This window comes from Xiphophorus maculatus, chromosome 7 (genome assembly GCF_002775205.1).
Source record: "Xiphophorus maculatus strain JP 163 A chromosome 7, X_maculatus-5.0-male, whole genome shotgun sequence".
Taxonomy (NCBI): Eukaryota; Metazoa; Chordata; class Actinopteri; order Cyprinodontiformes; family Poeciliidae; genus Xiphophorus; species Xiphophorus maculatus.
Window position 1 is genome coordinate 6,146,097 of NC_036449.1, and position 23,188 is coordinate 6,169,284.

Here is a 23,188-nt window from a genome sequence, read left to right on the forward strand (position 1 = left end):
AATTTGAAGTTTTACACCCACCAGAGCTGAATTTGGAGTGTTTAGTGTATAGGTTTTGTAGTTTTAACATGGAACTGGGGGTAATTTATCGACCACCACTCTATCCTGGGTCATTACTTAAACAGAATTTAAGAAAATTGTTAGATTGGCTTGAGGAACAGATGGGCACAGTTGCATTTTGATGGCCAAAAGAAAAATTGTGGTATAGGTGCAACTAGCTAAAAGTAATATTTAACAAATATTGTGTCTACGATTTAGCAACATATGGGTTAGAGAAAATCCACAGTAAGGTCAAACTCATCTTCACAATTCTTATGTTTGAAATTCGTTGGTGTTTTTTTTTGCAGTATCGTCATTGTACTCTGAAAAATGTTTAATTCAAATAGGTCTTTGTAGGCCCAAACTTAACATAACATTCATGTTCATGAACAGTAGACGCTCCGGTTTTCATCAGTCGTCTGAACAACTTAAATCTTTCAAAACAAACAGAATCATCAAATGTTTCTGCAACCAAATCAACCTACAATGGGGGCTCAAGATCAAGCTAAGACACCTGCACATGTGTAGACATGAGAGGAAATAAAAGGCCACAGCGGTGCTGAACGGAGGCAGCGTCGTCCACCGTTTTGGAGAGCTTTCACCGGTTAAAAGTCAATTGGTTGTGTCAACGCAGCCTTAAAAACCTTGAAAAGTCAGAAGAGCTCGCACAAAAGAAACAGTGACAGTATCTCAAAATGTGACATGACTGGGTGGAGAGCAGCGAGATGCGGAAAGAGACCGAGAAGGAGAAGTGGTACAGGAAGTGACTGAGGTCTCGGTTGAGTTAAGAAACGGTGAGGCTTGCTCAGATGCTGCGACTCTTCCACCAGCTGGAGCGGCGCAGCAGACATTTTCTGCTCCATCTTCTTCTCTGAGTTGCTCTGCGTTAGATGGACAATCTGGAGGGGGGCCTCGGATCCAGTCTGCTGAGGAAGCTTTCCTCCAGGTAGGCTACGTACACCGACATGTTTTTGATTTCTCTGTCAAACATGCACTGGAAGTTGAATCATACCCAAGTTAGCTTAAAAAAAAAAAAGTCAACGTTTTTGATTAGTTGCCCTTCAACAATGGCCTCCGTCTCCGTCATTAACTCCTAACCTATACCAGTCGGTTTGAATGTTGTTTTTTCTGCTGGAAGCCATTTAAGTTCTAATAATGGTGGGCAAAAAAAAAAAAAAAGGGCACAAAAAAAAAAAAAGCCAATTTGGAAAGATGTTTCAAATTCATTTCTCAGCATGGGGTGCAGACGTAGCAACTGAAAACAATTCCCATTTAAAAGGATTTAAAGATTTTGTTTACGGAATTCTTTTCCTCCACAAATTTACTCTGGTACACATTGTCCAAACAACAGTACATGCAGAACCACTTTAGTAATTATTATTGTGAGGGAGGAAAGATGTTTCGCCAGAACAGTGTGCTCATTTTCTTTCACATCAATCAAACTGTTTTATTTGCTTAAATGTGTGCTGGTAACTATGTAAAACCTGGTATAAAAAGTAGAATACAATCGAAATCACCCCCCCCCCCAAAACTAAACAAACTAAACTAAAAAATACCAAAAACAAATCAAAGAAGCCGAAGGATAAAATGAAACGGCTAAAAGGCGACAGAAGCACACTTAAAATTTCAAACGGACATGTCTGCAGATGGTGCCGGGCGGACCCGATGTGGAATCAAGTGTGAAGATAATTACACAACTAAGTAGCAGAGTAACATGGTTGAATTAAAAAATTACAACCCACGTAGGTTGGAGTTAATTTGACCGACTTGCAAACAAGGTTTCGCTTTTGTAGGCCGATTCAAAAAGTTAACATCTGGTGCAGTTTTGCCGGCGTTCTCTTTCTACCAGATTGCTCTTTCTTTTTTGGGACGGGGATGTAGGTTACAGTCTGCTGATTCGTCTCATTTTCTTCTTCTCCTCCTCGTAGGAAGTCTCACCAGCGCAACAACAGCCCTCAGCCTCCAGGGGACAACGAGCAGGGGTACGAAAACGTCTGGACTTGTCCTTTCGCAACATGTCTGCGCCGTTTCGTAACATTAGACAATAGGGTCGTGACCTAACCCGCAACTCTCAGACCTTTTTGTTTCTTTAATGTTATCAGCTTCAAGCGTGCGACATCAAAAAAACAACACACTGCGCACATTTGTAGGGGAAATATAACTGGCACAGCGCTTGACGGGGTAAAAAAAGTCAGACAGGAAGTGATCGAACCAGGCAGGAAGTGATTGAACTAGAGGTCGTAAACAGGAGAAACCTCTTACTTTCCTGTTCGGAGGCCTCTAGTTCACAGCAGCTGGCAGCCTTCGACAAAACAACCCCCATCTGCTGCGAATTGAGCTTTTCTTTTCCCCCCGCATGATAAAATGGCTGTTTGTTTTCAGAGTGCGAGAAGAGCCAACCACACTTAGTCCGGTTCCCCGTTCACCGCTCCCACCGACTGAGCCTTTTTTTTTTTATGTCGTCCCAATTTGCTTCTTTTTTAAGTCACGACGGATAATTTCTCAGATATTTTCTCTACTAGATGTGGAAATCCTTCCGAGGAGCCGTGAATTAATCTTTTGTTCACTAATCCATTTGATTTAGGCAGATTTAATGGTTCGGGTGGTAGAGTGCGGTGGTTATGTATTCCACGTCTAGAGATGAGAAATGTATAAAAAAAAAAAATAAAAAAAAAGTCGAAGAGCACTGACCAAACTATGGCAACACAAATAACATAAATTTCATACAGGATAAAAAAAAAGAAACCAGTGTCACCATAATGCATTATATCAGCGAGCAGGGATTCCACGAAACGTAACCGCAGTGAATGGAAGCAGCCAAAAGTCACATTTCTCTTCGTTCAAGCAGTTTTTAACCACACTATGGTAATGTCGTGACTAAAACATCATTTCAGAGTCGCACCACTCGAACATATTTTAGTCCATCTCTAGTTAATTTCTTTCAAAACACAGTGGTTGATTTTAAAAAGTCATCTTAAGGGTGAATGGATAAAAAAAAAAAAAAGAAGACGTCAAATTCGTAATGCGCAATCTGTTGCTCATTTGGCTTTGACACCGAGGAAAAAATAAGTCACTCCTGTGGCTAATTAAGTTGAATTAACATGCAAGAGGAACACTTGAAGAGACTGGTTAGCAGTTTAACTTAACCCTGTAATTATCTTGACAACACCGGTGTCCTCAATGGACCCATCGACTTTACATGTAAGGGGTTAATGACAAGATCTGAAAAAGGCAGCGTATGTTTTATACTGACGGTGAATCCCTCAGATGTGAAAAATAACACAAGAAAAAAACACCATAGAAAATTGTGTGATTGCAAACAAGACGTGCGGTTGCTTTGATGGCGTGTTTACTCAGCCCTCTCAGGCCAGCTGTTGTCACCGTTGCACGAACCTGGTCGTGTTTCTTCCGCCTCTGGTTCCGCTCGACCCGGCCGTCGAGATTCCAGATCGTTTCGTAATCCCCCGGGGCCAGAAAAACAGAACACAAAACAAAAGAAAAATAAGGCTTTGGAACAGATACTGGTTTTTTGGCGTGTGAGTAAAAAGAGCCGCCGCCTTCGCCCAATTACTTCCACAAATTTTATCCCCTAACACTTCCTGCATGTTAGGATCCATGGGAAAAGCATCTGTGGCTATATGTGAATGTTATTTTAAAAAGTTATTATTTTTTTCTTTATTATGACAAATCACAGTTGGAATCTGTAACATTACATTAATGCTCCATATATGCTAACGGCTATGTTGCTTATGTATAACACGATGGGTTTTTTGAAGATTACTTAAATTGAAGTTTTAAGTTGATTTATTTTTCTTTCATTTTTTTGTTTTTGTTTTACTTTTGCATACATTAGCCCAGTGGTTCTCAAATGGGGGTACGCGTACCCCTGGGGGTACGTGGAGGTACTGCAGGGGGTACGTGAAGCTTTTCAAAATATCTTTAAAAAATCAGTAGGCTCCTCATGATAAGTCTTGGGAAAAATTATTTTGTAAAAAGTTCGATAAAATATAAATGTGTGTTCATGCACTGAATTTTATATTCAGTATTTAGTTTCAATATCCTTTAAAATAAAACGGACCCCCACCAAGTTAGTTTGACCCACGGACCCAGGGCACTCGTCAACGACCTGTCGTTATCATGATTACACTGTAACTATGGAGACGTGGCTAAAGCGTAGCAGCAATGCTGCTGAAAGTACAGATAAAGTGAAAAAGAAGGCACTGTACCTCTTTTTTGTTCCAAAAATGTTTTGCCAGTGTCAGGGGGTACTTGACTAAAAATATATTTTTAAGGGGGTACATCACTGAAAAAAGTTTGAGAACCACTGCATTAGCCAAAATGTAAAAAAAATATATATATACCAAAAAGAAGTAAAAACACAAGATAAAACTAGTATAGAAATAGATAAACAATATTTGTATTTCCGTCAAAATGAAGAAGACAAAGTGTGGACCAAAAATAAAAGTGTAGATGGAAGCACGAGCTTATTATACCGTCACTTTTTATTCATAAAGCACAACTGAAAACAGAAACAAAGCAGAAGAATATTTTCTGTGTATTTCCTAAAACGTAATACGGAAATCCATCTGAAATGGATTTCAGATGGATTTCCTTTTTTTTTCTTTCTTTTTAAAAAAAAAAAAAAAATCACTTCTGGCAAAAAATTTTTGTCAAAATTTACCTCATTGGGTAAATAAAAGTGTAATGATTTACCAGAGGAGGTATTCATTTGGGAGCAGAATTGTTGAAAGCACTGAAACTCCATCATGACTTCTTATTTCTGCAGTTAATCATTTCTGCAGGAACTGCAGAAATAAGAAATGATTTCTTATTTCTGCAGTTCTTGATTGACAGGAACTAAATTTCGATTCATTGGCCATTTCTTTTTTTTTTATGTACTTGTACAATGATCTGGTTTTGCAACGTTATTTATTTTCCTCTTTCTTTTGTCTTGTTTTTTTTCTCTTTTCACTCCGCCATAAAAAAAGAGGAAGCACCTTTCGCCAATGTAGTCTCTAGTTCCTCATTTTTAGATCGCACCATGTATGGACAGCAAATCAGATGGAGGAGCTTTGCTAGTCCCACTGAGGAGAAGTAGCGTCCATTAATCCAATGTGTAAGAATAGAAAAGCCAAAGTTAGATTGTGGCTTTTAACGATGGATCAAGTGAGAGTTAAGGAAGTGGCATTTAAGGAAGTGGCATCTTGACCTTTGTGAGACAAAGGTTAAGATTGAAACATTCGATTTCCAAAATACCCAAAGGCTGTTTTTTGTTGTTTTTTTGGTTGTTGTTGTTGCTTTTACTACTAATATTCTAAATTTGAAGGGTTTTTGCATATCCAAAAGATTGGGCTGTATGTTCACCCCTGCAGGGCGAGCGGTGATGACAGCAGCGCCGGCAGGCTTAGCCGCAGACTGTCCCGTCTGGGCAGCAGACATCAGTCCAGGGAACCTCCAAGACCTCCGGTTCAGCCGGAAAGGCCTCCTCCTCCACCTGTCCAGCAAGGTGTGTGCTCTCCACCGCATCCGGCCACCACATGGTCCAGCTAATGTGCATCTTTAAAGAAAAACAAAACCAAGATATTTTTCGACTAAATTTGACTGTTGTCACTGAGCGGCAACATTACAGCTTCCTCTTGACTCGAGCTGTGTTTGTGGTTACAGATGACAGGATTCCACCACCAGCCTTCGCCCCGCCTCCAGCTTCGCCTCCAGCACCGGCTCCTTTCCTGCTTCCAATGGATCGGCCGCCCAAGCGGCCCGACAAATCCACCAAACCCAAGCTCCCGCCTCGGCCGCTCTCCAAGGTGTTCAGTAGTTACGAACACGGATCGAATGTGTTGCAGGTACGCTCTTCCAACTGCACGCGTTGTCCACGGCACCTTGGGGTTGAAGTAACTAAACTGACAATAATGTTGGTTATTTATGAGAGAAACATGCTGTATGGATTTATTGTTCCCTCCAAAGGGCTTCGATTCTTTCCGAGGAGATGAGACTCTGTGTGACGTCGTCCTGGTTCCTGGAGACAGCGCAGAAACTTTCCCGGTTCACAGAGTCATCATGGCTTCATGCAGTGATTATTTTAAAGCAATGTTCACAGGTTTGTTCGACTTTCTATGATATTTGGCGACAGGCGATTTAAGAAAATTATTTATGTAGGAAAATGTTTGACTTATCACTCCACTGTGTTTGTGTAACTTGAAGACAATGACTTAAAAACTAACACAGCTCACAGAGTCAATTACCTATCCTACTCTGGTAATGAAGATGGTTAAAAAAAGGCGATAATAATGTAGTTGCGAGTTGCCGAGCATCCAGCTATCCATCAGTTGTGTTCCACTTACCTGGCCTGGTAGAAACCAGCTCCTTGTTCTACGATTTGCTTTCTACTGTGGGTCTGGAAGCTCGACTAATGAGAAACGACTGCTTGCTGGAGGCGGAGACTCTGTGAAAGCTTTAAATGGCTGGATTGACGTTTGCCCCAGACGTATGTAATGCACCAGTTTGACGACCGTCCTCCACTGCAAAGAGAGAAGCGGTGAGCCGAACTAGATGGCTGTTAATGTTAAGTCAATATTTGGTTGTGAGGGTAACAAGTCCAGGAGGGACACCCTGACATCCCTCTCACTAGTAAATTCTGGGTCTCCTTCCATTTTAAAGTGACTGGAAAACCTCCAAAAGTTTCCCAGACCTGGACAAAGCAGTCCATCATTTTCTAGTGTAGAACCTCAGCCTTGGACTTGGAGCTAACTCCCATCCTATTAACTTTACATTTGTGTGCAACCTTCTGCAGTTTAGACGGAAAAAATAGCCTCAAAAAACAGAACTACGTCATCTGTAAAAATGCTAAATTAAACCCCTTGAGACCTTGTCATCACGTCATTAGCAGGACCTTTAAAAAGATGCATCTGTTGCAAAGTTCTCAGTAAAAATAGCTGGAAACCTTTTTGATTACTGAAGCTGAGTTGATAGCCCAATGTCATTGTTCTGCTAAAACAGACACACTCTTGATGAAACGGCACAGAAATGCTCCGTCACGATGCTACTTTCATCTTTGATTACCACGAAAAAGGAAACTGTGCTGACCTTTCTCACTCGCCCTCCTTTCCACCGCGGCTTCTAACAAACCCTGTGCCGTAATCCTCGTCTGACGCGCCTGATGCGTCTCGCTGATTTTGCCCAGCTCAAGACAAATCTCCTCAAGCGATGCAAATTCATGCGTTCACCTTGCGTCTGTCCCTCTGTGCTTCGTTCGCTCTGTTCAGGAGGCATGAGGGAGCAGCAGATGAGAGAGATCAAGCTGCATGGGGTCACCAAGGCGGGCTTAAAGAACATCATAGAGTTCATTTACACATCCAAAGTCATCCTCGACATGGGCAACCTCCAGGACACGCTGGAGGCTGCAAACTTCTTGCAGGTCATGCCTGTTCTGAGCTTCTGCAACGAGCTTCTGAGCAGCGAGGTGAGAAGCTTCTTGACTTTTTTTTTTAATTACATGTTGAACAGTGCTGGTGTGTCATCCAGGCCTCTTCCTCAAAGGCCTCTCAGGTCCTCCTAGGCAACACAACAATAAATGCGTTTCCATGACAAATTTGCACAAATCTTTGTCAATATTCTGCTAATGTAAAAATAAAAAACAACACACAATTTCCGATAAATGCAAAAATCCCCTTAATTAAGAAATGTAATTAAAATCACATGTTAATAAGCTTTCGTCATCTTTCAGCCATCAGAGGAGACGTCTGTCTTATTCAGGCGTTGGAGAGACAAGCCTCTTCTATATTTGCGAGCTGCTACGTAGGCAGCATTTTGGGGAGACTGTAATCTGCAATTTTTACACGAGAGCTATGGATTCAACACACTGGAATGATACACAACTTTTTATGAACTGTGCGATGTTGAGAGCTCTGCTGGAACTAGCTGCACATTGTCGGAAAAAACCCCCCAAAAGAAACCTTCGTCCTCCTACTACTTCCTGTCTTCTTCTTCGTGGTTTTCACCAGTAGTAACATCCAGCTGTTGGTCATGTGACTGTGTGAAGCGAAAAAATTGATTCCATTGCAGTTTTGCCAAATAGATCTATTTTGATATGGCTGAAAAACTACCTATTCCTAGAGCAAAAAATATATATATATTATAAAACTTTCAAAATTGGCATGTTTCCATTGGGAGAATTTATTTTCAGAATTCAAATTTGGGCAATTTTATGGCTAATGGAAACACGGCTACGGTTTAGATAAAGCCAAACTAATTTGGTTGATATTTCCATTTATCTTTTGGTACAGATTACAATCGATAACTGTGTGGAAGTGGAGCGGATTGCCACAGATCTGCTCCTTGAGGATGTTCTAGTGAATATTGGTAAGTTAAGACACGCAGCCATTGTAGCACTTAACATTTGTGCAGTGGACAACAAGAAAGCTCCCCATACATTGTTTGGTTTCCAGCTTATGATTGGTCTTATCAAACCTAGGCAAGTTTGTGGGGCAGAACCTGACCGCGCTGGTGGACTCCAGCCGCTACTTGCAGCTCTCCGAGACCAGCATCGCCAACGCTCTGGCCAGCAACTCGCTGGGCGGCTTCTCAGAGCTGGAGCTCTACCACATCGCCAAGGGGTGGCTGGAGCACGACCCTCCCTCGCGTCGCTCCTCCGTCCACGCCCTGATGCGCCACATTCGCTTCCCGCTAATGAGCCCCGGTGAACTCATTCAGATCTCTCAGGACGAGGAGGAGGAGGAGGGCGACTCCATGATGCGCTCTGACACCGCCTGCGTGAACCTGCTGCTGGAGGCCAGCAACTACCAGATGATGCCTTACATGCAGCCGGCGCTGCAAACCGAGAGGACGCAGATTCGATCGGACGCCACGCACATCCTGGCGCTGGGTGGCGTGATGCGGCAGCAGCTGGTGGTGAGCCGGGAGCTGAGGCTCTATGACGAGAACACCGGCCATTGGAGGGCTCTGAAGCCCATGGAGGTGCCACGTTATCAACACGGCGTGGCTCTTCTGGGAGGCTTTCTCTTTATTGTTGGAGGTGAGGGCATCAAGCTGTCAATTCAGACCTTAATGCTCCGTAAGATGAAGTCATAGTCAGTATTATACTTGAAAGAAAGGGCACTGAGACTAAGCTAAGCTAATTGTTGAGGTAGAAGGAACTTGATAGGATTTTCAGGATCAAATAAATGAACCGAAACTTTAAAGGTTCCCACAAGCTTCATCTGAAGTCCAACAGTTGAAGCGCAGTCGTGTGGTTTCGGTATTCACACACACCTTTCATACATCGGCGCAGACCACCTGGGGGACACACCGCTCCCGCTTCAGTGTATGTCACGCCTCCACCTTCAGGGTTAGGGTATCTAGTTTGGCTTTTACCAAACGGTCACCGAGCTAGCGCCACACTTTTCTGTAGTCAGCCTCCTATGTAAACAACAACGTTACAATTTCCATGCAGGAGTTACTAGCAATTTACTCGTCTTGTTATTATAGTTATTTAGTGAAAAATTGTACCGATGTACATAATTCCTAGCCTGGTAAAAACCAACCCTTTGTTCTACGTTTGGCTTTGTCCGGAGGGCCTGGTCTCTCTGCTGTTGATAAATAATTGCTTCCAGAAGGTGTGGACTCTGTTGAAATGTGAAACTTTACCCAATCACTAACGTTTGCCCAATTAATTATCCAACGTTGACCCAGTGTCCTCATTCGGCAGCTGTTAACTTCTGGATAGTTGAAGCGTATTAGCTAAAGATAAATGTCAACATTTGTGTCTGAGCGCATTTCTGTATAAAACACAGCAACAGACTTCAGACCAATCAGGCAACACTTTGCACAGAATTCTGTCAACACAGTCCCATCCAGGCCTGGTGTCGAGTTCGGCAGGCAGATGCCTCTGTGCGAACAAAATAATGCAATTTTCGTCACACGTCTACATCAATGAGAACTGATTTGGGCACTTTGGACACAGTACGTCTGAGCCTCTACGCTCAGTTTTGAAGCTTAACACCAATTCTCGTTGAATTCCTAGGTCAGAGCACATACGACACAAAGGGCAAGACTGCGATAGACAGCGCCTACCGCTACGACCCGCGCTTCGACAAATGGCTTCAGATTGCCTCTCTCAACGAGAAAAGGACCTTTTTCCACCTCAGCGCTCTGAAGGGGAAGCTGTTTGCTGTGGGAGGAAGGAACGCCTCGGGGGAAATCGGTAGGCCCCTACGCTCAAAATTGTGAGAAATTTCTCGGAAGGAGCGTCCTTGTTGTTAGCATTCAACATCTTCTCTCTCTCTCGTCATTTTGACCAGACACCGTGGAGTGCTACAACCTGAAGAAAAACGAGTGGACGTTTGTGACCAACATGGTGGAGCCTCATTATGGGCATGCTGGAACCGTTCACGGGGGCCTCATGTACATCTCAGGTGAGAGAACAACGCACAAAGACAGACAGGGGTATCTTTACAGTACTTATAAGTATGTGTACAGATTTATTTGGCTGCATTTTTGCCTTCTAAAGGATTTCCAACAAATTTGCAGGAAGTAGCTTACATGCGATAAACTGGAGGATCCGGACTTAGCAGTAGAGCATACAATTCCCTCTAAAAGTATTGGAACAAGAGGGTGAATTGTCCACTTTCTGTCATAGACTGAATACATCTGGGTTTCAGTTTTTATTTCCTGGCATCTACAGTATGTGAAGATGTGCTAAGCAACTCAGTAGATAGCGCCTTTTGTTTGGACCCAACCATTTTTTAGATGATCACCAGCAGCTACAAATGCTTCTGCTTGATTTTTCTTCTCGAAGTCTCAGCCTCACATATTCGACACCAGATATCTAAAAAAAAAAAAAGGGCAAAAGGGGCAAAATTGACGAGCGAATTAGCTTGTGCAACCATCTAACCGCATTCCCTCACAGGGCCTTTTGTTAAACCACACAATGCATCTACTTTCCGTCTGACTGCTGTTCACACGGTCGATTGCCGCAAGAAAGAAAAGCGTGTTTGTTTTTTTTTGGTTCGTTCACAAATTAATTTAGATAGCTATCTAGATAGCAGGTGCTTCTTGTTAAGCAGGCCTTGCCTTTGAGGTCGATTGTTCAAAACATTAAACATCCTTCTTGTTAAAGTGGGTTAACCAACATGAAGACCGGAGAGCTCTTCATGGGAGAAAAGCAAGCCAGTTAGAAGCTGAGAAAAGTAGGAAAACCAATCGGAGCCCTTGGACAAACATTGGGCATAGCAAGCGCAACGATTTGTAATGTCTTGTATCCAGGAGAATTTCTCCCTATGTTTTGCTTGTCTGGGAAAAACTGAAACTTTTCCTGGCAGTTAATATATATATATATATATATATATATATATATATATATATATATATATATATATATATATATATATATATATATATATATTAAGTACAATTATGGACTTTCACCCACACATGAGGACAATAATTTAGTAGCAGCTTATGGCAACTGAACATGTGTGTTGCTAACCGCTAACAGTGATTTTCATAACGTTCCACCGAATCCACTTGTGATTTCATATGTACAAAAATGCATGATGTTGACCTCTTTGTCAACTTTTATTTTTACCGTCCATCGTTACTGGCCTCGTTATTAGGCCAGCAGATTCTGGGCAGGCTATTTTTGTATCTGACAATTACATCAACGTTTTAGTCACTTCGGTTCTCCAAACCCAGATGACTCAAAGCAAGTTTGAGGAAAAGCTCCCTGGTTTTCTTGGATCTGTGAAAACGAGTGTAGATGTTTGGTTTTGCGAACGCTAACAGTTGAACAGCTAGAGCCAATCGGCTCTAGCTGTTCAACTAGAACAGCTAGTTCTAGTTTTTATAACCTGTTTTTATAAGGATACGTCCTGAACGGTTTTGAAATAATAAGAGTGCTTCAGAGTTAAACGCAGCTCCTGGCGGCGCTGTAGCTCAGGGTTAATGCTGCCCGTTAAAATAAGTGACTGAAAGCAGAGCAAAGTGAACCCACAAAATAACACTTCTACAAATGATCTGTGTGAAAAAATGACTCATCCCGAATGGGGAGAGAGAAAGCCACATAAGTTGGGTTTTATCTGTTCTTGAAGCGTATCCCAAAGGTCAACCTCTTTTTATTTCTTGTCTACTTCTCCACCTCAACAAGGTGCATTTGAGTTTAGTTTTTTTTTTTTTTTTATGTATTCCCAGCACTTAGAAAAGAGCTGATGAAAGCGTTTAATTACAATTCTCTGCACTGATATAATTTTCCAAAAACTCTCCATGCCACGGTTTTTTCGGAGTTATGGGAAACTAGCTCTGGTGGTCAGAACAAACCAACACAGACTATGTATCAGCGGGAGATTTGCAAAATTGACGAGCGAATTAGCTTGTGCAACCATCTAACCGCATTCCCTCACGGGGCCTTTTTCACAAATGCTAAACCACACAATGCATCTACTTTCCGTCTGACTGCTGTTCACACAGTCGATTGCCGCAAGAAAGCAAAGCGTGTTTGTTTTTTTGGTTCGTTCACAAATTAATTTCAGTCTTTCGGCACTGCAGCCGCTTTAAATATCACTCTCTGGTGTCGAATATGTGACGCTGAGACTTCGAGAAGGAAAAACCAAGCACGAGCATTTGTAGCTGCTGGTGAACTTTACAACTTAGAGCTTCGAGGAAACTCTACACAAGTATTACATCGTCCTGTTTTTTGGTATTTTCTGATAAGAGTCAAGAGAAAGTGTCTTTTGTTTTTTTTTCGTCAGGTTTTGTTAGCTTGTAGACGGCACTCTCTTAGCTGACCTACTTGAAAGCCTTTTCCTGTTTCTAGCGGCGTTCTCATAGGCCGCTCTCAACCTGATCTGGGTTTCTTAGCAACCCTTGGACAGGAAAGCCACTTCTCGCAATGAGAGTACAGTGCAACCTATCAGTTTCACATGTAGGACGGAGAACCAGGAAGCCCACAGGCCTGTGGTTAGGGTGGGCCTCCGAAACTCAGCACTTATTTCACTTCTCTCTTTTCTGTAGACCTACCTGTATGTGTAAAGCGTACAATGTGGAAAGTACCAGGCAAGCTCTGAACAGGGGTATTACTTATTTATTCACCATTTTTTTGGATTGAAGTTAAAAGAAATTAATCAAATTGTTATCACCTTCTGTAATAATGCAACCACAAATGTTAATGTATTTTTGGGGGGAGGAATTTAAAGGGGACCTATTATGCAAAATTAACTTTTTGCATGTTTTTATACTTCCCTTTGGGTCTCAACTGCTATTGTAGCAATAATTTATTTATTTTTTGGTGTCTGGAAAATGAATGGTTTCAAAAACCTCATGATTGTTGAGTCACGATTGAGGGGCACTGCGCCGTTGCCTAGCAACCCCAACCGAGTCAATCCATCTCCTAGCAACCCACCCGGTTTTACCGCTGTACGCACTGTACAAAAGGCTGCCGGAGAAGACAAGTGATTTTTTTGTTGCTGCATTCTTGTTGGTTGTGCAGAAGGCTCCACTTCTTCTTTTCAAAGATAAACGGTTATATAATTGAGCATCTGTTTGCAGCCATTTTCACGTACAATTGTTAACGTTGAGTAGGGTGTGAGTGGGCGTGGCCATCAGCAGCTTATAAAGTGACAGGAGGCCCTAAAACTTCTCATTCTGAAAGGAGCTCAAAGTAGGCAGAACTGACTAAAATCTTCTTGTCTAAGAATGATTTTGTGGAAAAAAATATATAACGAACAGGTTTTTTTTCAGCCTATAGGCCTGTCCTAACGTGTTCAAGGAAGCATAATAGGTCTCCTTTAATGCAATTGATAAACACGGATCAATGTGAAAACTTTTTGGGCTTTTTTACAAGTTTTACAGTTTCTCTACAAGTTAAAAAATCTGAGATGCTTCACAACACTATTATACTCAGCACCCTGATACTTCATAGAACCAGTTTACGCTGCAGCTCTTTTGGCTGTGTCTGCAAACTAGAAGCACATTTGGAGGCTTAATTATTTTGACCCAATATGTTTTGCAGGATTGCTCGCTGTTGTATAAAATCAGTAATCGTGCCTTTGAATGGACTCTAGTATGGTTTCTTCCTGTACTTGCTGATGTACTTTCTTTCCATCTTCACATAAACTCTGATAAGACTCCTAAAGAAAAGCATCCCCACAGCATCAGGCTTCCACCACCGTGTGTCGGAGCGGATGTGGCGTGTTCGACAAGTGTTAGTTTTCATCCGTGCAACATTTTTCATTTTGGCCTAAAATTTCAATGTTGGCCTCATAAAACCAGAACGCCCTGTTCCACAAGTTCTCTGTTTCCCTTTAATGGTTTGTGGCAGAGTGGCCTTCTTTTGTCTTTGTGTCAACAATGGCTTTTCTTCAAGCGGATTATCTCACCATAACTGTGGACCTTGGCGAGGCTATTGCACCTCCCCGCAGCAAACACACTTATTTTGACTAGCTTATCACAGTGTTAACATATAAGGAGCTTTCAAAAAGCTCCTTACACACTTCAGACGTACTACAACTGCACTGATACTGAAAATAGAAAGAACATAACAACTTTTGTATTATTGAGCTTTTCTGCTACCGTGCTGGAAACAACCTATTTTCGAGTCCCTGACTGACCAGTCGACGATTAAGACGGCAGAAATCTCCCGTCTAGCAGTTAGCCGGAGTCTCTAATCTAAATTTGAGGTCGTGTTTGAGTAATGCGAATAATAATAGTAATGCGAAAACACATCCTCGAAAGTCGATAAACGTTCAATTCTGAAGAAGATTCAAACACCGGAACTGGGAGACATTTTAACTGTCCAGAATAAATAAACCAAACAACAGAAACGACAAACAAAATGAATTATTGGAGTCTTTGTAAACAAAAAGAGGATAGCCGAGATCAAAAGCACCAGAATAAAGAGCAATTTTTGGTAGAACGAGAGAAAATAGAGCATAACGATAAACTGTTAAATGAATAACTGATCATTGTTAGCGCCGTCTGCCGTAAGCAAACCTGACATTAAAAAAATCTGAGCTTTCTCTTCAAAGAAACTAACTCCAATACAACCGAACATAGAAATTAAACTTTATTGCGGTAATAGAATAGAATAGAATTACTTTATTCATCCCAGCAGGGAAATTATTTCGCAGTTACAGCAGCATAGAGACAAGACACACAACAACCACCACTGAGTAGCAATTGTAGACAAGATAAAATAAAAATAAAATATAACATGCTGTCAATATAAAACGCAGCTTAGAGCAGTCCTTGCAAGGATTCAAAAATGCAGAAACAGTATGTATGCTAATGCTATCAGAATAAAAATTTTTAATAGTCAAATTAGTCAATGTGATTTGTTTTGTTTTTTTTGGCTCTACAAAAAATAAGAAATTGGGCAAATGATTTGTTTATCTTGTATCTAATTGCTAATCTGTTCATTGTCATGTCGTAGTGCAGTAGATGACAGCTTAGGAGAAGCAATCCGAGGAAATGCCGGCGGAGCTCGGTCACTGCGCCTTCACAGTCCAAACAGAAGCGATACGGCGGCCCGCTATCTGGTGTCTGGAAAGCACCAAATGATTAGCGCAAGCTGTCACCCCGCACAAATATTTTCAACTTCATTACAAACACACATTTTGGCACAATGTCAAAAGCGGTAACAATGGCGTCTACTCTTCAGGGAATTATTAGCCCAATTGATGCTGAAGGCTGATTTCAGCTCCTGCATAATCCTGTTTTTTTTTTTTGCTGTTTTGTAAGCAAATATTGTGGATGTAAAGTTTTCATCATCTGACACAGTAAATACATTGTCACTGTCTGATCCGTCCCTGAACCTGGTGCACTTTTAATCCAAACTAACTGGGGATGCACCCATCTACTTTTTTCACTTCCGATATCGATACCGATATCTGAGGTTTAGCATCGGCCAATGCCGATACAGAAAAACATGCTATGTTAACTAAAAATGTTTTTTTTTTAAAAAAAAAAAAAAAAGCAGGTATAAATTTACTGAATTACAAATTTATTTGATAACTCTGCACCAGTACAGCAAATTTAAATACACTAATAGCGTCAAAAGCTTGATCAAATATGGAAAAACTTTAATTTGTTCAGTCTTTGCAATTAGGAGCCAATGTAAAATAAATAATAAAGACACTGGCAAACACAACAGGCTGACTGCTTTCGTCAAAAAATAAACAAACCGTCTTTGAAATGGTTCAGAAATTATAGTAATTATTAAATTATAGCATTTTGAATATAATGTAAAATAAGTAATAAAGCATGAAGCCCCTCAGAGCACAAAGAGTAGACTTAGACTGATTAGATCTCCCCTTGTGAATTGGGCACATATACCCGAGCTGGGATTGCTTTCAATATCGGGATCGATACAGATATCAATATCAGATCAATATCAGAGGAAAGTCTTTCCTCTGCCTACATCTCCCAGAATGCTGTACGCTTCTGGGTCGGAGATCAGTGAAATGATTGAACATCAGACGTATCAGCTATTGGTATTGATCATGTTTATCGCAATAACTGTTGTTATTTATTTATTGCTCAGCCTTATTCTTACTTAAAATATTTTCTGCCATAAAGTGCTACAGCAAAAATAAATACCGCACCTCACTTGGCAGGAAGGTCATTCATCCAGCGGCCTGCCGTGTTTTTGAGATAACATTTTTTAAAAGTTGATGGGAAATTTTAAAATATCATTTGACAATCGTGTTGTTGTAAGATTAAAACCTGAACACCAACTATAAAGTCTTAAAATGCTAATATTTTAAAAAGACTTTAAAAAAATATGCAATGCTCAGCCTGGTGGGACACAAGTTAAGCCTGGTGGCCCGCCAGGCTTATAATACTCTGGGGGGGAAAACTGATTTCTTAGTTTACAACATTCCACTGGAAAAAAAACATATTTTCATTTTGAGTATTTAGAGCCTTTGGTAGGCTTTTGGCTACTTTTGCAGTGGTCACATGAATCTTATTCTTTCGGTCTCGCAGGTGGCATCACCCGTGACACCTTCCAGAAGGAGCTGTGGTGCTACGACCCGGTCTCTGACTCGTGGAGCCGCCGGGCCGACATGATGGAGCTCCGCGGCCTGCACTGCATGTGCACGGTGGGGGACCGGCTCTACGTGATGGGTGGCAACCACTTCCGGGGCAGCAGCGACTACGACGACGTTCTGGGCTGCGAGTACTACAGCCCGGACACGGACCAGTGGACGGTGGTGGCGCCGATGCCCCGCGGCCAGAGCGACGTCGGCGTCACGGTCTTCAACGGCCAGATCTACGTGGTCGGGGGTTACTCCTGGAACAGCAGGTGCATGGTGGACATCGTCCAGCGCTACGACCCGGAGCAGGACGCGTGGGACCGAGTGTTCAACGTGCTGGAGCCCCTGGGAGGGATCCGGGCCTGCACGATGACCGTCCACGTGCCGGAGGGGTCGGTGGACGAGGCCGAGATACAAGATTGCCCGTTACCCACGGCTAAGAGCTGCTAGCCACATACATCAGGCTGCTTTTGGGGGGTTTCCAGCTTACGCCACAGCAGTAAGAACCCAAAACAGGAAGCAGTGTGGGTTGTAACACGAAGGTTTCATGTGCAAGCAAAGCCAGCGAGTGCAGCTTGACACACATGTCGTATTTCAGTTATTTTCTGTCCTTTCCACAAGCTGTTAGCCACGTAGCATCTGCTTGTGCTCTCTCTGAAGACTCTGAATAAAAACATGGAGCTGCTTCGCCAGACACTCTCGACCTCTGCTTCGCAGGTGAACCTTCAGTCGAACCGATTCATCTATTTCCCGGCACAAAACCGTCAGATTAAAGATTAATAAATCGAGGGAGAGCTGTCTTTGTGGAACGCGGCTCTGTTTCTCTCTTCAAGCCGAGCTCGAAGGACTGTACGGAACTGCCAGACTTAAAATAGAGACGACTGTGTATGAGTGCGTGTGCTTAAATGCTGAAGAAAAAAGAAAAGCCACAGAGAGGTTCGCTTGTGTTTTTTTGTGAGTGGAACGTTTGTAGCTCAGTCATGAGACATCAGTCCCTGCCATGGCTACAAAGACCACACATCGTTATCATGTCGTAGCGTTGGAACTTCCTGTCCCCTCATTAATTAGGCCTGTGTGCAAAATCCCTGCTTTCACACTTTGGACCTGTTGAACCGCCAGCTTTTGGCAAACAATGTTCAGCTAAGAATGTGAGAAAATCCTGACTTGCCGTTGCTTGATGTGAACATGAGGAGAAGCGAACAAAGGGCTCAGCGGTCCTGCTGCATTAATCCCAGTAGATTACGCTCGGAGAGCGAGTCTTTCTATCTACTGTCAAAGGCGACGAGTTGAACTTAATGACGTGTGACGACACGAGATCGTCCTTATCTAAAACCATGCTAACACACACACACAAACACGCCGACACTCCTGGCTGTCTGACGACTCAAACTACCCTTGAATCTTTGTCCTTCACTTCCAGATGAGACAGCAGACAGCTGTGATTGTGGCTGCTATGCCAAGGCCTTCTAGCTGCAGTGTTGAAATCCAGACTTTCTACCTTGGAGCCGGAAATCCAAAAAAGAAAATGAAAAACAAAAGGGGTTGATTGCCATGGCAGAAGAAATGGCCAAGGCTAATTTGATGGAGAGAGAGAGAAAGGAAGGAATGAAAGAGTGAAAGTGCAGAAAGAAAGAAGGGAAGAAAGAATGGATGACATTAAAACAGAAAGGAAAGAAAGAATGGAAGAGGACAGAAAGAATAGAAATAAAGAGGGAAGGAAAAAAACAAACGAAAGAATGAAAGAAAGCTAAAATATGATCAATTTGAAAGAGCAGTTTATTTCTGTGACATGAAAAGTATGAAAAAATACAGGAATCAAAATGTTTCTTACTTCTAATCAAATAAATGAAAACTGTAACGTCGTTTCCTCGTGTCACTTAAAGCAGGAAAACAAATGTTTCATTGACGAGGCCGCGCCGTAAAACGTGACGTCATGCTCTTCACCTTTTCTACTTCCGTTCATTTGGCCTCATAAACAGCCACATCTCAACAAACTATAACCCTGAAATGAAAGTGAATTTATCTCAGCGATTCATTACAAACATGTATTCACATTAGAACGTGTTCCCACGAGACTCTCTTGCCAAACTGAAAGGACTTTTTCAAACTAACAACCTTCAGTGATAAACAAACTTTGCCATAAACCAATATTTATGTAATATAAATGGTTTTTTTATGAATTTGGTGAGATATTCTAATCTTAAATGTACATAGCAGAAATAAAGGCTGGAAAACATCCATCTGTGTGTAAATGATCTATGTAATGTGTTACAGTTGGTGATTTAAGCTGCGGAAATGAAGTTTTCAATAATTTATTGAATAGGATTATGTTTGTATATCATGGCTTAAAGCTGAAAAGATTAAAAATTCAGTTTGTATATTACATAAGACAAATATTTTTTTTAGAAAATCAGATCCTGTTATGGAGTTGGGCACGTTATCCAAGTGTTTTAATGGAAAGTTAAGTAGAAGGAAGACATGGTTAAAAAAAAAAAAAAGGTTGCCAAAACTGAAAGGATGACCAAAAGCCTTCAGAAAATTAGAAAGCACAACTCATCCCAAAAAACAAATGGGGGAGAGGAGAAGCACAACTGTGGCTGGAGTCGGTTCTTAAAGCGCCACAAAACACAGACTTATCTAAAGTATGTTTTGCATTTTATTTGTACGTCAGCAATCCAAAATCTGAAAAAGAAGAAGATTCACTATTAAGATGCTAATTTTATTTTCCTTTTTAGGGTTTCCCCCAGTTTTTTATAAGCCTGGCGGGCCACCAGGCTTTACTTGTGCCCCCACTAGTCTAAGCATTGCTTATTTAGGTCTTTTTAAAATGCTTTCATTTTTTAAGACTTTATAGTTGGTATTCAGGTGTTAATCTTCCGATCTTTTAATAACACACAATTATCAAGTGATATTTTCAAATATCCTGTCAACTTTAAACATTTTTTAACTCAAACACACGACGGGCTGCTGGATGAATGACTGCTCTAACACCCAACCACCAGGGTTGGCAAGTTTTCTGGGGGAAACCTTGTCCTTTAATCACCATGATGTATCAAGTAGCTTTTCCGTGATGTTCTAATTCACTGGGACACACCTGAGAACCACACAGGATTGGAATCTGAGGTCGAGGTTTGACCAGTAAAGGCTCACATCCTGCAAGATAACAAAAAAAGAAAAAGGCCCATAAACATTCTGACATCTTAAAGGTTTCAGCTTGTCCAAAACACAGGAAGTTGTGGGAGGATTAGTCTGTAAAAAGCCCAGCGGCTGTTAATTTATTGTAATTAACTGATATGTCCAGTAAAACAGTGCATCTATGTTTGGTAATAGTGGTCGGGAAAGGTAAAACCTGCCACGATGCTCACAGTTTCCATCAGTCAGCCACTCGACCTCCGAACTATAGTTTACAGAGCAAACAAGGGGCTAGCTACAACTAATCATGTGGTATAATAAAAATACGTCTGACCATGCGTCAGACGGATCTTACCTTGAGATAAATCTTTCATTAGGCTGATATAACCTTGCCCCTCGCCTCCCACACACACACACACACACACACACACACGCACCACAACACGCATACACAGACACACCAAGAGGAAATGAATTAGTTTCCTAATATAGTTCAGTAAAGATTGAATCAACTTGTATTTCCTCACCAAGGTTGCTAGTAAATTTGCCCTTATGAGGAAAGCAGAAAAAAAAGTTAACTTAACTATAAACTGAAAGAGAGGGAGAGAAAGTAATCACTTTGGCTAAGAAAAGAAGCTTAAAGGTATTAGGTTGTCTAGGCACATAGTGGCATTTTCATAGCACAATTAAGGAACTATATTACCTTCAGTTGTTATAAAAATGCTATATATATATATATATATATAAAATATGACTTAAAAGAAATTTTACTTTGTAATTTAATGCCTTGAAATTGGGTCCCTGTCTCTTTAAGAAGCTCTTCCTCTTTCTGAAACACCACCTTCAGAAAGTCATCACAGCATGGCTCCTCTTTAACAACGTTTTTACCAGTGTTGCTCTGAGAAGTAGCTCCTATAAAGAGCTCAGGAGACAGTTCCAGCAGGTGCTTGCTAATTGCTGCTGGCTAGTCTGAAGGAGTTGAGTGGGGGAGTTGTGTGGGAGCCTTGCTCTGTAACTTGGAAGCTCGGAAACTGCAGCTCCAAGGAGGACCTTCATCCTCGAAGGCGGAGCTAGGTCCAACCAGGTGCTTTGCACAGCTGAATGGTTGCCATGGAGATTAAAGGACTTGTCAAAAAATGCATGAAAGAATCAAAGCAATACTCCAGATATGTTTTTGATATAATATAATAATAAAACATGACGTTTTTTTAAAGCTAAAAAAAAAAAAGTTGATTTTACATAATACTGCCCCTCTAAAAATACACACAGGAGTTACATTTAATACATTTTATGCAGCAAAAAAGAACATTTCCAGAGATTGAAACCCAAACGTTAATAAGGGAGGAACAAAAGCATCTGAGCTTAAAAAGTCATATCTTTACCAGAAAAAAAAAAAAAAAAAGACTCAGCATGTCACAATTTCTGAAAGAAACAAATCACAGCCAGGCCCGGTGGCATGGGCAGGCATTGCCTGCCCACGGAGTCAGCCGTCCCCTCCCCACCCCCCTGTTCTGGAAGCTGTTTGTTGCTTTTACCTAGAAGTGGCCACCTCTCTGTTATTCCTATATCGATTTGATACAGTAAGGGCTTCTGCACTTCTCATATCGGTGCCCTCTGTCAAATTTTTAGCAGTTAAAACAGTTTAATCCGTTGTTAACACGTTGTAACCTGTTTTTCCGAGCCGCCTTTAAACGCAACATGAGCGCTAAGACGCTCGAGCTGGGCTTGCCTGTCCGGCAGCGAAGGAGACCTGCTGCTGCACACACACACACGCACACACACCCCCCCCCCCCCCCACACACACACACACACACAGGTGTGTGTTAGAATCATAGCAGCAAACCAGCAAAACGCAAAAACCTTTAGACAGCATTTTCCCCCAAACCAACCGGCAGAGTTGAGTAAAGCTGTTGGATGCAGGTAATGTTAGCTAAAAGATGGCTAGCTAAAACCAACACGGCACTTTAAGCTCGTTATCAGTAGCATATAAGCTACTGGTGTTGTGTATGTTCAGCTACCTAGATTGAAAGTAAGCCGATGTCCCCCCCTCTTAAACTCGTCTGGAGCCGGGGCTGGTTATAATGTAAACACCTGTGAATTAAATTGTGAAAATAAATCATTATTGGAGGCAGAGCGGCGACCTGCCGTCGATTCCTGATGTTCTCTGCGCGACTTCCGCCCGCTTCCAAAGCCGCCTTCAATTAGGTAAAAACTCACAATACTTTACAACCCCTGTACCACGCTTATAGCTGCCTATTTTAATACTTAAGACATCAGATACAAGTTAATTTGCGTTAATACAGACAGCAGCAGAAATCCTAGCACTATAGCAGCAGAAGTTATGAAGAGCGCTCCTCGTTTGTGAGCGGCAGCTAAAAGCGAGCTAAGTAGCATTGTGCTACTAATATTTCCTGTAGGTATGTCACTCGCTGCATTTTATTTCAAGTATTTTAGGGGGAAGATATTGGAAACTTTTCAGCAAATAGATCAGAGTTAAGCTCTACAAAACAAAAAGCCCAAGAATTGGTGAATTGCGAATATTAACCCTTTCATGCATAGTGGTCACTACAGTGGACAGCTATCTAAAAGCCATTTTCTTGTGCTTCCTGTGGATTTTTATGTTATAAATGCACACAGACCACTGAAGTGGACACTAATGCATCATAAAATATACCATCAACTACTGGCCATCAGCTGCAAATGCAAGAAATTATTTTTGTTAAATACAATATGGCCGACAGACAAAAAAGCATGAGAACCGACCCGGTCCCTCCTTCTACTGTAGACGAGTCTTGAAAGTAAAAAAAATATTGTGACATCAGATAACCCCTAAGGAACAACACTACTGATGTATTTTTCAAATAACAACATTGTATTTGGACAAAATTACAATTGATCACATAAAAAAAAAATTATTTTTACAAAAACATTTTTCTACCTTTTTTTATGCCTTAAGAAAAAAAAATTTAAATGGAAAAAAAATTCTGACACAA

At 41.5% G+C, this 23,188-nt stretch overlaps 1 protein-coding gene across 1 annotated transcript; it reads left to right on the forward strand.

Moving 5' to 3' along the window:
• Positions 1-659: 659 nt before the first annotated feature.
• On the forward strand, positions 660-18,720 carry LOC102232730 (kelch-like protein 9). The gene is made up of 11 exons (XM_014471492.2): positions 660-985; positions 1,968-2,021; positions 5,412-5,545; positions 5,704-5,885; positions 6,007-6,139; positions 7,305-7,501; positions 8,325-8,400; positions 8,513-9,073; positions 10,061-10,240; positions 10,338-10,451; positions 17,014-18,720. The coding sequence occupies exons 1-11, from the start codon at positions 930-932 to the stop codon at positions 17,511-17,513; spliced, it is 2,187 nt and encodes a 728-aa protein (XP_014326978.1). The 5' UTR covers positions 660-929; the 3' UTR covers positions 17,514-18,720.
• Positions 18,721-23,188: the final 4,468 nt, after the last annotated feature.

Excerpts from the sequence above, each read along its gene's own strand:
- LOC102232730 (XM_014471492.2), top strand. The coding sequence starts at position 930 with ATGGACAATCTGGAGGGGGGCCTCGGATCCAGTCTGCTGAGGAAGCTT. Across the intron at positions 5,546-5,703 it reads TCCTCCACCTGTCCAGCAAG|ATGACAGGATTCCACCACCA; the intron begins GTGTGTGCTCTC and ends TTGTGGTTACAG. Across the intron at positions 5,886-6,006 it reads ACGGATCGAATGTGTTGCAG|GGCTTCGATTCTTTCCGAGG; the intron begins GTACGCTCTTCC and ends TTCCCTCCAAAG.